The sequence below is a fragment of the Scardinius erythrophthalmus genome (genome assembly GCF_964197995.2).
Source record: "Scardinius erythrophthalmus genome assembly, chromosome: 12".
Lineage (NCBI taxonomy): Eukaryota > Metazoa > Chordata > Actinopteri > Cypriniformes > Leuciscidae > Scardinius > Scardinius erythrophthalmus.
The window spans coordinates 31,817,973-31,833,783 of record NC_138232.1 but is presented as its reverse complement, the minus strand read 5'-3'; the positions used below and the strand labels follow the sequence as shown (position 1 = coordinate 31,833,783).

The 15,811-nt window shown below is 40.7% G+C and overlaps 1 protein-coding gene across 4 annotated transcripts in view; it reads right to left on the bottom strand.

Annotated features, from left to right (window-relative positions):
* col18a1b (collagen type XVIII alpha 1 chain b) overlaps nucleotides 1-15,811 on the bottom strand; it is a 164,203-nt gene that overhangs the window by 125,154 nt on the left and 23,238 nt on the right. For 3 of the 4 annotated variants that reach the window (XM_081380994.1, XM_081380996.1, XM_081380995.1), the window contains exon 1: nucleotides 9,006-9,412. The exons of the other annotated variant lie outside the window; for it this stretch is intronic. In XM_081380994.1, coding sequence (XP_081237120.1) covers nucleotides 9,006-9,300 — 295 coding nt within the window. In that variant the 5' untranslated portion in view covers nucleotides 9,301-9,412. Of the gene's footprint in view, nucleotides 1-9,005; nucleotides 9,413-15,811 lie in introns of those variants that run through there. 4 annotated transcript variants of the gene reach the window in all.

The following is a 15,811-nucleotide window of genomic DNA, read 5'->3' as shown; positions in this document are numbered from 1 at the left end:
AGCTCACACTGTTTTTGAAAAATGCAACTGAGATGGGCGTGGATGGCTGTGAGAAGGGGAGGGGAGTGTGGGTGTGGTATTGCACGGCAGGGATAATTGTTATTGCATATCATTACAAATGTGTCGTAAAACGTAAGCAAAAAAAGTTGTTTTTTTAAAAGCTGGCAATACACTGACACTATTTCTGTCATTTCAAAAGTAACTGAACGCCCTGTCATCAAATTCTATTGAATAAAACATATTAAATGTACATATTAATTATAATGTCATTATAAACAACTATATACTTTATATACACACTATAAATTAATATATTTTGCAAATAATAGATTTCCGGTTAAAAAAAAAATTCCGTGCCTAGATCGACGCGCCACCTGAACAACAATAGTAAAGATGGACAGCGACATATACAGTGACGGCAGCGCGCAGGGTTCTGTGGAGGTGGAGGACTTCTCTCCTCCTGCATCACCAGGGCAAAATAGCGAGATAATCGATGGCGGTGCAGGTCCTCTGCCCTATTTAACCTGAACCAGATCATCAGCTCATTAGGAAAGACTCGTTAAGAAATGTTACCTGCTGCCCGTGCAGTTTGAAGACTCGTGGCGTGGCGAGCTACAGGAAACTCCGCCTACTACCACTTCAACTCCGCCACATGCTTCCGCCAAACAAAAAAATAAAAATAAAAAAATATTTTTTTTTGTATTATTATTGTTAGTGGCAATGGTGTATACGTGTATTGTTATTTATTATAATATTTATATTAATAATTATTATTATTTACATCTATCAGAGAGGGGCACAATACATTTTGAGACAAAAGGGGCAGGGGCTTGAGCCTCATGATTGTGAAAAATGTTTCACACTTCCGGTCTTGTCGAGTATCCCCGTAAACACAGTCAGTTATGTCTTAAATAATTGTGTATATGATATGTCGATAGCTGCACAACATATTAGTATTACAAGAATCTTTCATAGTTCTTCATCAGCAACCAATCCAGCTGCACATGCAACTGAGCACGCTTAAACAAAGATCCATAAATCACCAACAGAGGAATTTTCTCGCTTGGAAATTCCACCCTTCTCATTATTAGAAACAAATTCACCCTCTCTTCTTTTTCTGGCCTCTACTGCTGCTTCTTTGGGTTGATGTCTGTGGGGACCCCCACTGGGACCCATGGGCACCGGCAGGCCTTGACCACAGCCTGCTATGCCTTCACTCTTCCAACAGATACAGACTGTAATTTCTTCATTCCAACTCAGAAGAAAACTTCAACTTTACTATCACTGAATGGACAGCCATCAACTCTTCCGACTTCCTCGCTTCTCCTCGTTGCTCTGCGTACCTTCTCTGGCCCAGGACTGGCAGGCCACAATCTGCATGTGCATCTGCATGCTCAGCCATGTGCTCATGGAGAGAGATAAAACCTTCAACCAGAACAGAGTCAAACAAACCATTCAAGTTCATCAACATTTCTTCATTCAACACTAAAAAATCCATTGAGACTCATGGAACCATCAAAATCCTTCTTCAGGAACTTCACAAAATGTCTTCACTGCAAAGGCCATGCAAGAATACATTTAATGAGGTGCTCTAAAAAAATGATAATCTGATAGTTCTTTTCATAGTTAAATGGATCTTTTCCATAGTCCCATTTCCTGCTTCCGGTTGCATTCTGTCACTTACCATTTTACCTATGCATGTACAGTATCTATGTGTGTTTAGATTAGTTATGTTTGTGATTAAGTTAATAAAAACATTGCAGAATACGTATTTGGTTCTGATTTTCTGCTTGCAACAAAGTTTATTTTACAATTTAGATTTTGACTACAGGCTCTTAGTAGTACTGTACAGTAAGAAAGACATTTCCCTCCCCCGGAAATAAATATTTCTTAGAATTAATAAACAATTGTGAGTGAGTGTTCACAGGACAAACAGGTTGATTGATTGTAATATTAATTTTACTACATTAAATTAATTCTATTAACTGATCCAAATATTCATAATTAATTATTACAAGTTATGATTGATTATTAATATTTATTTTGAGCTAATTTGCTACACGATGCACACGTACATTTGATAAAAAATATTTTAAAAGTGTAAGTGTAAGCAAGGAATCTTTTCAAAACATGATTACAAAGGAAAATATAGCTGCAAGCAGCAATTATCAGAGCCAAGCGCAAAGAAGACAACAAACCATGCCAACATGTCTGGGAGTGTCTGACCAACTGCAACAATGAGCAATTAAAGACATTTTAAGATGATTTTAGGCAAAATGGGTGAAAAAAAAAAAACTTATATACAGTCAGTCATATATACTAATACTATGATTTAATAGTTTGTCACTTTTGACCAATAGGTGGTGCAGTTATGAAACTGTTTGGTGTGGTCAGAGTGAGGTGACATTGACACATACAAAGTTAGGTGTCAATATGTCAAGGCATTGCAGAGATAAAGCCTGAATAGCCATTTTTGCAGCATGCCTCAACTTTGCTTCTGTGGTATACGGCGCAGTGTGGAGATGATACGATTCAATTTTGGTGAAAATCGGACAAACGGTCTAGGAGAAGGTAGAAAAAGTAGGTTTTAAAAGAAAATAAAGATGGACAGGAAGTATGGCAAAATTGGTATCTATGTTTTCGGCATAACCCAAGGAATATAATAAGACCAGTGTCATTACATAGGCAACATATGAATACATGGGCAAATGTATTCAAAAGTTATTAGCATGTTTGGAAATTTTGTTATAACTTTTTTTACCACAAGGTGACGCTGCCCTGAAACTTTTTGAGTAACTTCAAGGCATGGTGCCGATGAAATACCGATTTTCTTAATGGTACATCAATGCATTCATAAAGTGTAGCATTTAATATAAATTAATATTCCAATTAATGGCAATTTCCTTGATTTGTTACATTATAGCGCCATCAATAGGCACAATCCCACCAATTAGTTTATGTGTCCTCAGAGTGAGCCCATACATATGTGTGTCAAATTTGGTTAAAATATCTCATTTCGTTTTGGAGTTATAGACATTTATATGTATAAACAAATGTTTTTTAAGCGCTAAATCACAATGCTACATAACCATAAGTCGAAACCTAGCATGTTTGGTATCATTGGACTCGGCAAGGATTCAGGAATCTAAGGAGATGAAAATAAGTCAACCACACCCAGAGTTATAAGCATTTGAAATTTAAATTTTACCACTAGGTGGCACTGGTTCAAAACTTCTCAGGCTCCTTCAGGGCATCATTAATAGTTATAAGAAAAGTTAGCCATTTTTTTGTATCTCCGGACCAGTAGGTGGTGCTGCACCAAAATGCAGCATGTTGCCTCAGGTCATGCTTGTGATGACATGTACCAAGTTTGGTCTGAATGCGATAAAGCGTTGCGGAGATACAGCCTTAAGTCTGTTTTTCACAAGCGCTACGTAAAATTAGTTATTAGCATAAACATGAGTGAAACTTTGGACAGTTGGTGGCACTAGAGGGATTGAGTTAGAGACAGTGTGCCAAATTTCATAACTTTCCCACAAGCAGTTCTATGGGCTGCCATAGACTTCCATGGCGGAAGAAGAAGCGGAAGAATAATAAGAACGGCAACGATTTCAATAGGTGCCTACGCACTTTCAGTGCTTGGCCTATAATAATTTAAAGCAGCCTTCTGGTAAATTTTCATTCTGGACTACTTAAACAATCTATGCATAAAGTAATGTTAGTAAAGTAGTGTTATTGTCCAACTGTTCCAGACTAGAGTTGTCAACGGGTCGGGTCGGCCCGACAAACCCGACGGGACCCACGGGTTCGGGCCGGGTTCGGGTCGAAAATATAAGCAAATGACTCGGGTCGGGTCGGACCTCGGGCTTAATCTTTTCTGCTCAGTGAAAAACAAAACAAAACAAAAAAACATTTATTAATCATCGCTGCTGTTCACCGTAAAGAAAGTGTGGCTGCTGGGTGCAACGTGCATCATGGAGAGGGGCGGGGGCAGACCTGACGCCGCTGCGAGCATGGCTTTAGCCTGGAGAAGAAGTTGGTGAAAAGTAAACTTGCCGCAGGTGAATTCACCGTTGCTACTACAGGAGTGAGAAAATCAGAGGTCTGGAAAGTTGTTTGTATTGTTTGTATTGTTAAAAGGCATGAACATTAAAGGTTGATTTGAATTCCCGTCTGCTGGTCATGATAATACGTGTATGAGAAAAAAAAAAATATATCGTCGGGCCGCGGGCCGGGTTCGGACAGATAATTCATGATGATGTGTCGGGTTACATGGGGTCCGGGCTTTAAAAGCCACGGGCCGGGTCGGGTCGGGTCGGGTTGTAATTTTCAGGCCCGTTGAGAACTCTATTCCAGACTGTCTCCCACATGTGTATCCTTCAGCTGTGATAGGCCTAGATCATGACTAAATACACACATTAAACACAATAAAGTTTAGTAATATAGTACAAAAAATAACAAACATTTGACACCAATAACACTAAAAACTTTTAAAAATGCAAATATCCTAAAAAAAAACCCTTCTTTGTAAGGTAAAATTGTTGCTTAATGGTCGTAAATCCACAGACCACTGACAGCTGGGTAGGTAATTGGGAGTTAAATGCATGAGATGGTAACCGGAGGATCCTGTTAACTGATACTTCATGGACTCTCCAGAGACCAAATTAAGATAAACTTTCCCTTCAAAAAATGATCTGAGCCCCTGCTTCCCAAGAGATAAGACAAAGAGTTACTCAAGAAAATGACCAGCATGAAACAGCTGCCACTACCAATTATTGTAATTCAGCACCCTTTATACCTTGTTGGACAAATAATACTGATGAAAAAAATGCACTGAAACAAAGTAATCTTGTGAAATTATGAAGTCTGGATGCAGTGCTAGATGTGGGGGAAAAAAGAAGAGAAAACTACATCATGGTCTGCACGATAATCTTTAATATGTTTTTTGGCAGTTGCTTGCCTCTGAGAACTCTGGGATTTTCATGGTGCTTTCAACAAGACCACAGTGCTAGATCAGAGCAATATCCTTTTTAATTGCATCATACTGCAATGCCAGTGCTGGTCATAAACATGCAAGGTCATTAAATGATCAAGGAAGACGTTGTGTGAGATGAGACTTGCTCTCCCCTCACAACAGATCTTCACAACTGTCTTCACAATGAATCCTTTTTTCTATCAGACTCTTAACACTTCTTGCACATCATTCAAAAAAGTCCCTCATAGCTAGAAATAAAGGCACTTGAGTTTGATTATAGAGTGCCCAGTGTCTAGTAATTTTCAGAGAGAATCTTGTTACACCCAGCATGCAAAGAAAGTTACTTCCTTTTTTAAAAAGACACACAGAGCCGCCTTAACCTAATGTTAGGCCCCGGGACTGAGAGGTTTTGTAGGCCCCCCATCCCCTCTATTTATAGAGTCTAATTTTTAAAAAGTGTAATATCTAGGTAATCTACATCACAAAATGCATTAGTTTCTTTCGAGACCTACAGCAGTGAGTTTTTTAATATTGTTTTTAATTAATTTAATTAATTAATTTAATTTTAATAAACATATCACTGAGCCCACTTGAGCCTAAACACAAGACACTTTATTTAACAACCACACACAGCAACTAAATTTCAACTTTATGCAAATGAGAAGCAATGAGAAGAGATTTTCGCGAGCGACAACCAATAGGAAAGAAGCCTTTCAGTGGAGCTCATGTCACCGTCTCGAGTGCAGTGCAGGCAAGACAGAAGAGTTCGAGGGCGATTTCACTGTTTTATATGATTTGACTGGAACTAACCACAAACATAGATATAATAAAATGATGCATGGAAAAGAAACTGTCAACAGTCTCAGTGAGTTTAATTCATACATTTATAGTTCGAGTGTTGTAGTTTTATTATGCAAGTTTAGTACTGCTGCAGTTCATTTTACAGTTTCCCCTGCATTATGTTGACTATTAGGAACAAGAAAATGTATTATTTGTCAAATTCGGATGACGTTTTAGTAATTTATGACAGTTTGAGAGAGTTTAATTAGTAGATTGATCGATCGTTAATCTAGTAAATTATTTAATCCACTGAACACTGCTGTGTGGTAATATAAAAACACTCTCCCAACAGCATACTGTTTCTTTGAGCCTAATTCCTATAGTCAAATTAAAATAATATAGTTGTATCACTTGTGATGGTGTTTTGTATAGATGTGGCCAGACGAGCAGTCTACCAATAACTAGATAGAGCGACAGCACTACCAACTCCCACAATCGACTTCACAGTATAGAGACTAGTGACATACAGCGACAAAATCTGACAAGTTACAAAACAATATGACCTTTTCAGCTCATCATGAACCTGAACATGGGAGGCCCCTGAACTTGGGAGGCCCCTGGGCTTCAGCCCAGGTAAGCCTGTGCATTAATGCGGCCTTGCAGACACACAATAATCTGCTTTTTAGTCCAAGTGCCATCTCTCTATCAAACATGGCTGAGGTCTTATACAGGATTGTTCATGTACATCCACCACGACTCACACATATGCAAGTGAATTGGGTGGTCAAACTGGGGTTGTGTCTGACAAGAATTCTGACATACAATTCACCATGGTGGGAATCAATTTTATTGTGATATATGGTTGAGCTGGCCTGCAGATTTCCAACCTGGTCTCATGAGAAAACAGCTATTATAAATTGATGATTTAATATGAATTCCTATATTTTGATTTGAACGAAAACATACAATTTAAAAAGCAAGCATCATGAAGCTTCACCCCTAAATCTATCCCTCAGTGTGGTGTAGTCAAATCTTAAGTAAATGTATGAATTCATACAAATTCACCACCAATTTCCTAAATTTTAACCTACGAACTGCCATGATAATGTGTTGAAGATTTCATGTGTCTTGTATCCCTCTGTGATCTCTCTCTTCTCATACAAATGCAATTAAGAATAGGTTATGTAGCGGTTACCAACAGTAAAAATTGTGTTTACAGATGACTAGAAGCTCAGTCTGGAGTTTAGAAAGAAAACAAAAGAGCAAGGAACAGGTAAAAGACACAGAGCTAGATAAGAGAGAACAAAAAATAGAGAAAGACAAGTCATTTGGATTTCAGACTGATAAAAATATGTAATAATATATAAATTATTATTGTAATATAAGTGCTTTTCTTGTTATAATAATTGCCACATGATAGAGCCGAATTGGCATCTAGTCTGAACAAGGCCCTCAGAATGATCCAAATCCCCCTCCCCCATTACAGAATATAACAGAATATAAAGTATATTGCCACATTGGTCTCATTCAATCATAACTGCATAAAAGTACTTATGCGCGCAAACAAAGAACTGACACAAAATTTGAGGTGTATACACATGCATAGACGGACTTGTTCCTTAAGAAGGAACTTGCACACACACAATAATTAGCATACTAAACCAAACTTGGAACCAGTTTTCCACACAACGATTTTCTCCTGTATTAGTAACTTTCTTTAAACAAACATGCGCAGCAAGATCTCCAAGTGGAGTCAAGTGTGCCACTCGCGAAACTAGTCGAAATACAATAAACAACTTTTATATATATGGACCCATTTTGCATTAAGTGCCTTTAACTACTGTGTACTAACACTTAAATTAATGATTTGATCCAATGCCCTTATTCTGTACATAAATGTTTTTTTTTATTTTTTTTTATTTATATTTTAAAAATACCTGCATGTAATTACAGTTGTATTCAATTTCTGTAATGACATCTACAATTACATTGTTGACAAGTCCCTTAAACCTAACCATACCACCAAACCTACCCAAACCTTACCCGTATCCCACCTCAATAGCAGCAAGTGTTTTGCAAAACAGCACGAACAGAACAAGTACACCTGGATGATTTTTCATGTACTGTAACTACATAGTTAAAGACATCTAGCCTAATATAAAATGTGACCCACTTAATTTTGTATTGTAGTGCACTACTTATTCTGTTTTTTAATAATATTATTTTTTTTCTTTTTTGAAATCTTGTAGTTTATATTTAAGTGCAAATGTACTGATGAATCATAATTTCTGTTTAAAAAGGTTTGCACACAGGTTTTACATACAAATATGAGCTATGGGTCAAACAGAACTCTGAAATGAACGTTGAGAATGTATAAAAAATGATAATGTAATTAGTATTCATGCATGCACATAATTTTAACGGATTCACATTGAGCCACGCATGCAGGTGCAGACCTCACATCACAGCAGATGTGCATGGGTGCAAACTCTCTGCTGGTTAGCGTATCCCTAAATGTTGGTCTAAACCCTGGCAAAGCAGTAGCAGAGCAGAGCAACCGCTGGCAGACAGGAAGTGACCTGTGCCTCTCACGGTAGATAGCACACCCATAACACATATCAACACACATACCAACAAGCAAGCAGCACAAGTTTAAGATGCATCCCAGTTTTACCTTTGTGGTTACTAACGGTTATGCATGGCTGACTAGGCTCTGGTCCCTCTGGGAGGGTGTGGCAGGCCACAGGCAGGCCCCTCTCCTTTAGGACTGTCCAGCAGCTGTCCAGCAGCACCTCACAGAATGTCCTGCAGGGTAGCAGGACTATCCCAGAATTTTCAGAGGGCTGATGGCATCTTGGTGCCAGTAGTAGGCAAAAAAACCATTCCAAACCATGGTGGCAGCCTGAACGCAGGAGCCAATCCCATTCATTCAATACAGCTACCACATCCTCTGCATGGGTGTGGTTAAAAAAATTAGGTAGAGAAAATTTTACTTCACCATGAGAAATACAAAAAGGCCAGTCAGAGCCTCTTGGTAAGCAGTTTGTGGAATCCTTAGGGAAAGCGGTGGTGCTAATTATGCTAATCCTGCTGTCAGTAACCCACGTCCCTTTAAGGTTGGTTGTTTTTTTGCCTTCCTGAGCCAAATCCAAAGTGGGCCCTGAGCCTAAGCCAGACCCACTGGCATCACCTGAGGAACCTTTGACATTTATTTCATGTTTGACTTTCTCTGATAAATACTTATCATTACCCTTTTTCGAATGGCCATCCTTCGAGGAGAGACCAGGTATCCAGGTGACAGCACTATTCCATTTCACAGTTGGGTTCTGGTCCCAGTTCTGCACAAATCCTTGGATCCCTCTGGCTACATCTATGATATCTGACCCAACATCACCAATGTTCTTGTCCACACTGGTCGTTCCACTGACAGAACTGTCTTTGTCCACTGTGGGGCCCTTTGTGACACTTTGACCGGTCCACCAAAAGGCATTAAGAGGACCCACGTCCAGCATAAACAGGAGAGTCAAGCCCCAGCTGAACCTCATCTTTGTACATACACTAGTTCTTCCGCTGCACGAGTCATTCAGAACATGCTATCAGGTGCGTCTTGCAAAAGTAGCCAAACCAATACTGCAATGCAATGAGCTATCCTTTCCTTCTCTTAGCTCATTGTGATAGAGGGAGAAAGAGACAGAAGGCGTGTTCTTTTTAATAGTTGAACGTCATTGGCCACTTCTACTTGCCCTCCAAAATGTGAGTAACACTCAATATCCTTTTGTGTCCCAATGGACAACACTCCAAGAACACAGATGTGCAGCCCATGTGCAGCTCAGTTTTACTAATGCTCCTCTTCTGAGAATAAAATCCATGTATGGAGTGTACTTGTTTGCTTGTAACTTACCTAATTTGGTTACTTTTTAATTTTCATGAATGATTGTCAGTCAAATTAACAATTAATTTTTGACCATTAATACCAATAAAATGCAACGTGGATGAATCTAAATACCATGTGTACATAGCTTTTTAAATTATAATATAAATAAATATATTTAATTGGAATAATACCAAAACTATCATATGCTGTCTCCATTTATGCATTTATTTCTTTAAAAGAAGACATTTTGAAGAATGTTGTGCTCTAAACGACATTAGACCTCTTTGACTTTCAGTGTATGAACAAATCTCATTATCCTTTAAAATTTGTGTGACAACAATAACACCCAAAATAAATTAGTTTCAGTGCTGTCCTTTTATCACTGTGAATAGTTTTCAGTCATTTTTACACATTTTCAATACTGTTTTTTCCGTGGGCAGCTGCACAAAATAGTACTGCAGTTATTTAAGAGAAAATCCAAGCAAAAGTTTTTTGCATTTCTTTTTGCACAGCATTTCTTCTCAGTCCCCCACTGGTTGTACTCAGAGCTCATAGTGCATCTATTCATGCCAGCAGGGCTGTTTGGCGTGGGTCTGAATGACAGACACACAACAGCTGACAGCATATCTGATCTGGTGGACGCATCAGCCTTCGTATGTGTGGAAACCCATAACCTCATCTTTGTGAAAGGCAGTTTTCCCACATTCTGATTCTGACCATGCCTGAACCTCCTCTGCTCAAAATCTCAAACTGTCTGTCCAGCTGTTCGACTCCACATATGCTCTCAGCTAACCCTGATCACACCATGGGTACTTGGCCTTCTAACAATCACTTTGTCTATTCCGTCTCCTGCATGTTCTCACATTTCCTGTATTTCTTACATGCAAACACACACACACACACACACACACACACACACACACACACACACACACACACACACACACACACACACACACACACACACACATGTCTGGTGCACTATCTTTGTGAGGACTCTCCATAGACGTAATGGTTTTTATACTGTACAAACTGTATATTCTATCCCCTTACACTGCCCCTATCCCTAAACCTACCCATCACAGGAGACATTCTGCATTTTTACATTTTCAAAAAAACTAATTCTGTATGATTTATAAGCTTTTGTACCCATGGGGACCTCAATTTAGGTCCCCACGGTGACACGAGTCCCCATGAGTCTGTGTGCATTCAGGTTTAAGTCCCCACCGGTGTAGAAAAACATGTCCACACACACACACACACACACACACACACACACACACACACACACACACACACACACACACACACACACACACACACACACACACAGCATCTTCCAGGCCTGGTCCCAACAGGGTGAACACACTGAAACCCAGCAACTGTGATTTTTGCACTTCTGGCAGTGTGAATTGGCCTTAGAGCACAGGTTGTTATCATTATAAATTAAAAGTATTAGCCTACATACTAATATAAAACTAATATACTGAAATGCAGCTGCTGATACTACTATTACTTTGATAATAATAATAATAATAATAATAATAATAATAAAAGAAAATAGTAAAGCAATACATTTACAGCAACAGTATCATGAAGAGACAGAGCTGTGAAAAATGTTTTCGTTTTTCCTTTTCCTTACGATCTGATTTGATTTTCATACAAGATCTCTCCCAGGAATTGGTCATCATGAGCACTTCACCACATTCGTAGAGTGTGTGCTGGTGAGCAATGAGTCTGCGTTTACCATTGGCCATGCAGAGGATTCCCCCTGGTTCTCTGGTTCCCCAACTCGTCCCGCCCAGCTCAGAAGTTTCAATGCCCCCCGCTGGTCTGGCTCAACTCCAGAGTTTCCTATGCCCCTGGTGGTTCTGCCCAAATCAGAGTTTCCTGCGTCCCCGCTGGTTCCTGCCAGCTCAAAATCTACAGAAATCCTTTCCAGACTCCCTCTCCCACCTCCTCAACCAAAGCCAGACAGTTCTTCCAGTCCCCAGCTACGCCTAGGCATAAGGATTACCCATCTCCGCTTCCAGCCACTGAGCCCCAGACTCCACCTCGGTGCTCTGACCCATCGGCTCTGCCTTGGCTGCATGCTCCCACATCTCCACCTTGACCTGTCATCCTACCATTTTGGCTGGGCTAAGTCATTTCCCCGTCTCCGCCTTGGTCAGGCGTCCAATTACACCCCTGTCATTCATCCCTTCAGCTACACCAGGCTCCGCCTTCCCTCCAGCTCCACAGTTGTCATCTGACCCACTGGCTCCACAGCAGTCTCCCGGATCCCCGCCTCTGCTTCAGTTCCATTAGCTGTCAGCTCCACCTTGACCCTCCAGACCTGCAGTGTCTCCTCGGCTCCATCTGGGTCTTCACCATTACCGATTCCGTCCCTTCTCCCAGGTCTCCACCATGGCTCCTTCCTCCTGCAATTCCGCCATGGAACAACTCACTGGCTGTGGCCTGGGTCCCTGTCTCCTCCGGAACCCCCACCCTCCCACAGCTGGACTGTTACACAATGAGGACATGCCTGTGTGACCTAGATTCCTAATGTGTGCCAGTTTGTTCCCGTGATTTATGATTCCGTTCATCTGTCATTAAATTAACTCATTTAAACTGTGTATATATACTCCCTGTTTTGTTCAGTTCTTTGTCCGGTCTCGTCTAAGTGTAGTGGTTGTGTTTCTTGAGTTTCTCCTCTCCTGCTTGTTTTGTGCAGCATAGGTATAAAGACTGTTTCCTTTGAACTATTATTCTTTGTGCACTTACAGCACCCACGTGTGACAGGCGGATGCTGGTGTTTCATATGTTTCAAGTCAGTCAATCAGCGTACAGTTGCGTCACCGGTAGTTCCTATTGTGCTGGGTTAGACCCTACTCTGGAGTAGAAGCTAATTTAGTCCCCCCCAAAGGCATTCCCATAACTAAAATTGTTCCCAGTTCTTGTGGTGCGAACTCGCCAAAAAATGTGTATTTCCTCTAATAGTTATAGGAACTATGGCACGAAAGCCCTTAAAATTACTATATGATGATAAGTTTCATTTGAACTTTGAAGTTGCTGCAGCTTCTCCAATAGATTTTTTAAGGTCTGGGCTTCTTTAACCCTCTGGGGTCGATGAACGCGCTGGCACAAAATCGACTAAAAATACTCCATCATTTATGGTTCTACGTCAGAATGCCAATACGGAACGTATTGGCCAACACTGTTCACGTGAGCACCAAGACGCATGCGTGTGGTGCTAACGCAAGAGCTGGCCAATAATGAGGTGGTGTTCTGATGTAGAACCCGGAAGCGCTGCACTGTATTTACAACGTAAACTTCGTAGGAGACTGACGCAGATGTGAAGAAATTGTTGAATAAAGTAATTATTTGTGTTTCTTTTTGCGCACAAAAAGTATTCTCGTCGCTTCATAAAATTAAGGTTGAACCACTGTAGTCACATGGACTATTTTAACGATGTCTTTAATTCCTTTCTGGGCCTTGAAAGTGGTAATTAAATTGCTTTCTATGGAGGAGTCAGAGGGCTCTCAGATTTCATCAAAAATATCTTAATTTGTGTCCCGAAGATGAACGAAGGTCATATGGGTTTGGAACAACATGATGGTGAGTATTTAATGACAGAATTTTCATTTTTGGGTGAACTAACCCTTTAAGGCCCTGATATACTCACGGCAAAGTTCTTTTTCGTTCTTCACTTAGGGATAAAACGAAGTGTGAAATACATGAGCAGCGATATTCTGTTATCAAACATCCGACGCCACCCACTCTGCTGAGAGCGCCGTTTAGATGAATATGTAAATATGTGCTACATGCTATCCTCTCAACATCGAAATAAACACACAACAAAATTGAGAAAACAGCAAGGTTTTTCACATGGTTTGTCTTAAAGCATATTAAAAACACCACATAAACATATAAACAATATTAAAAGCTTAATTTTCACCACAGTTGGACTTTAAAATCAAGCAACTTTATCTTATTAAACATGATAAACATCTCGGGTTACTTGGCTGTAACCGTATTCTCTGAAAAAGAGGTAATGAAATGCTGCACTGAGCGCTATGGGAAATACATCTTTGTACAACTAACTGTGAATAAAGTGTGTAACACGTCAATAAAATTGACATTGAACTTGACAGCCTCAGATGGTGATGTCATTCGAATGCGTGCTCGTCTGAGGCTACAGGCTCAAGTACGTGTGAGCCCGGAATAGCATGAACATCCAAAATATAAAATCGTATTAATGTGTGCGGAGAAGACCAGCCTGCTGCATCACAAACTTGCCGCCAAAGCTTGGGCAGAGTGATTTGCTCGCAGCACCTGAGAAGCCCTTGTGGTGAGGGGCAGAGAGTTCGCTCAGAGTTGTACTAAATCACTCCGCAGAAGTAGCAGTGCTTCGCCTTCTGAGAATATAGTTCCCAGTATGTATACGGTTAGAAATGGCTGTGTCTCATGTGACCTTGTTATTTGTACACGCTGTGACACACATCACAACATGTAAATAGGAAAATGTTGGCATTATTTTGTCACTTATTGGGAGCAGTATACTAGCTGGAGCCGTTTACCTCCAGTCTTTGTGCTAAGCTAGGCTAGCGGTGGGTGCGTCAGACAGAGTTACGGTATGCACAGAGATGAAAAGGGTATGTACTTATCTAACTCTGGGGGATACAGTGAATAAGCTAAAATCCCAAAAAAGTCTGTGTGTTCCTTTAAAGGAGGGAGGATTGTAGTGGGAGAACTTGGGTGTCAGGTGTGACTGTGTGGCAATGGCAAATGGTTTACATGGCTCATGGGTCAGGTAGGAGGGCCCCTTAACAGAATTATGCTTATGGGCCCAGGGAGGTCAGGATGGGCTCTGATAACCAAGTATACATTTTATTGTCTAAAAAAATACAAGCATGTACATACATGTTGCTCACATAATATTGTAGCCCTATTTGTGCTGAATAAAGTGTAATCAGACTTTAGCCATCAAAGACCCCTCATGGGTCTTAAGTACATTTGATTTTCTGCAACTAGAAACATATTTTTGTTGGCACAAAATTACAATGGCAGGAAATTTTAAGTTTTAAAAGAAATTGCCTCCTGGTTTTGGGTTTAAATCCAATCCAATTTCATGTTTTGAGAATAGTACATTTATTTCTAATCAGTTTGTAATTGTGTAGTCCTGAGATTTTAACTGATGTCTAACCTTAATGTATGTGAACAAAATGCCAATGATATACCCTATTCAACAACTCTAATATTTGTACCTAATATTATCCCTGCTGTACTATGATTATCACAAACTTGGAATTAAAAAGCATGGGATGATTAGATCAGTGGTATCCGCTGGGCAGACAAAAACCCAAGGGGCCAGACATGAGACCAGTGCTGGATGAGTTTATCCCACTCTGAGGCATATTAATAAAGTGCTCAGTGTTTATAGAGGCAGAGAAGGTCAGTGGCCTATTCCAAATTTCACCATAAAACAAAACGTCTCGGTTGCGTATGCAACCCTCGTTCCCTGAAGGAGGGAACAGAGACGTCGACGTCGACTGAATGTGATCACGCTTAGGGAGCCAGTCATCTTCGAGTACTATTGAAACGAGCTAATGGAATTGATGTGCGTGATTCGCATCACACACTCCGCCCCCGTGGCGCGGCATAAATACGGAAGTGGATGCACGCACTAGTTGCTTTTTTTGCTGAGGAGTCGAGCGTAACTCGGAGTCAGCGGTGGTCCAGCGATATTGGCGAAGGAACTACATCTCTGTTCCCTCCTTCAGTCGACTGAATGGGATCCCCCATTGAAAACGCCACTAGAGCTGCCACCTTTCAGTGCCTAGACAAAAGCCTCCTGACCCTCCGCAATTTGAGGCGGAGAAGGGACAGAGCTTAGGCCAGGGAAGTCCCTGCTGTTCCACAGGACCACTGGGGAAGCGTGCCCTATCAATGGAAGGAAGGGACGCTGCGGAAGCCTCATCCTGCCCAAAGGGAGGTAACATGTGGAGAATACACATATGGACTGGGCGGATGACCAGGCAGTGCAGCATATGGAATGTCACTGGGGTGGCTCCAGCCTATGACGGGGGGAGAGTCAACACGGGCTCGCCGCAGGGAGCCGTACCGTGGAAGAATACACATATGGGACAACCGTAGGGATCACAACATATGGACCCAGCCTAACACAGGTTCAACCAGTGCAT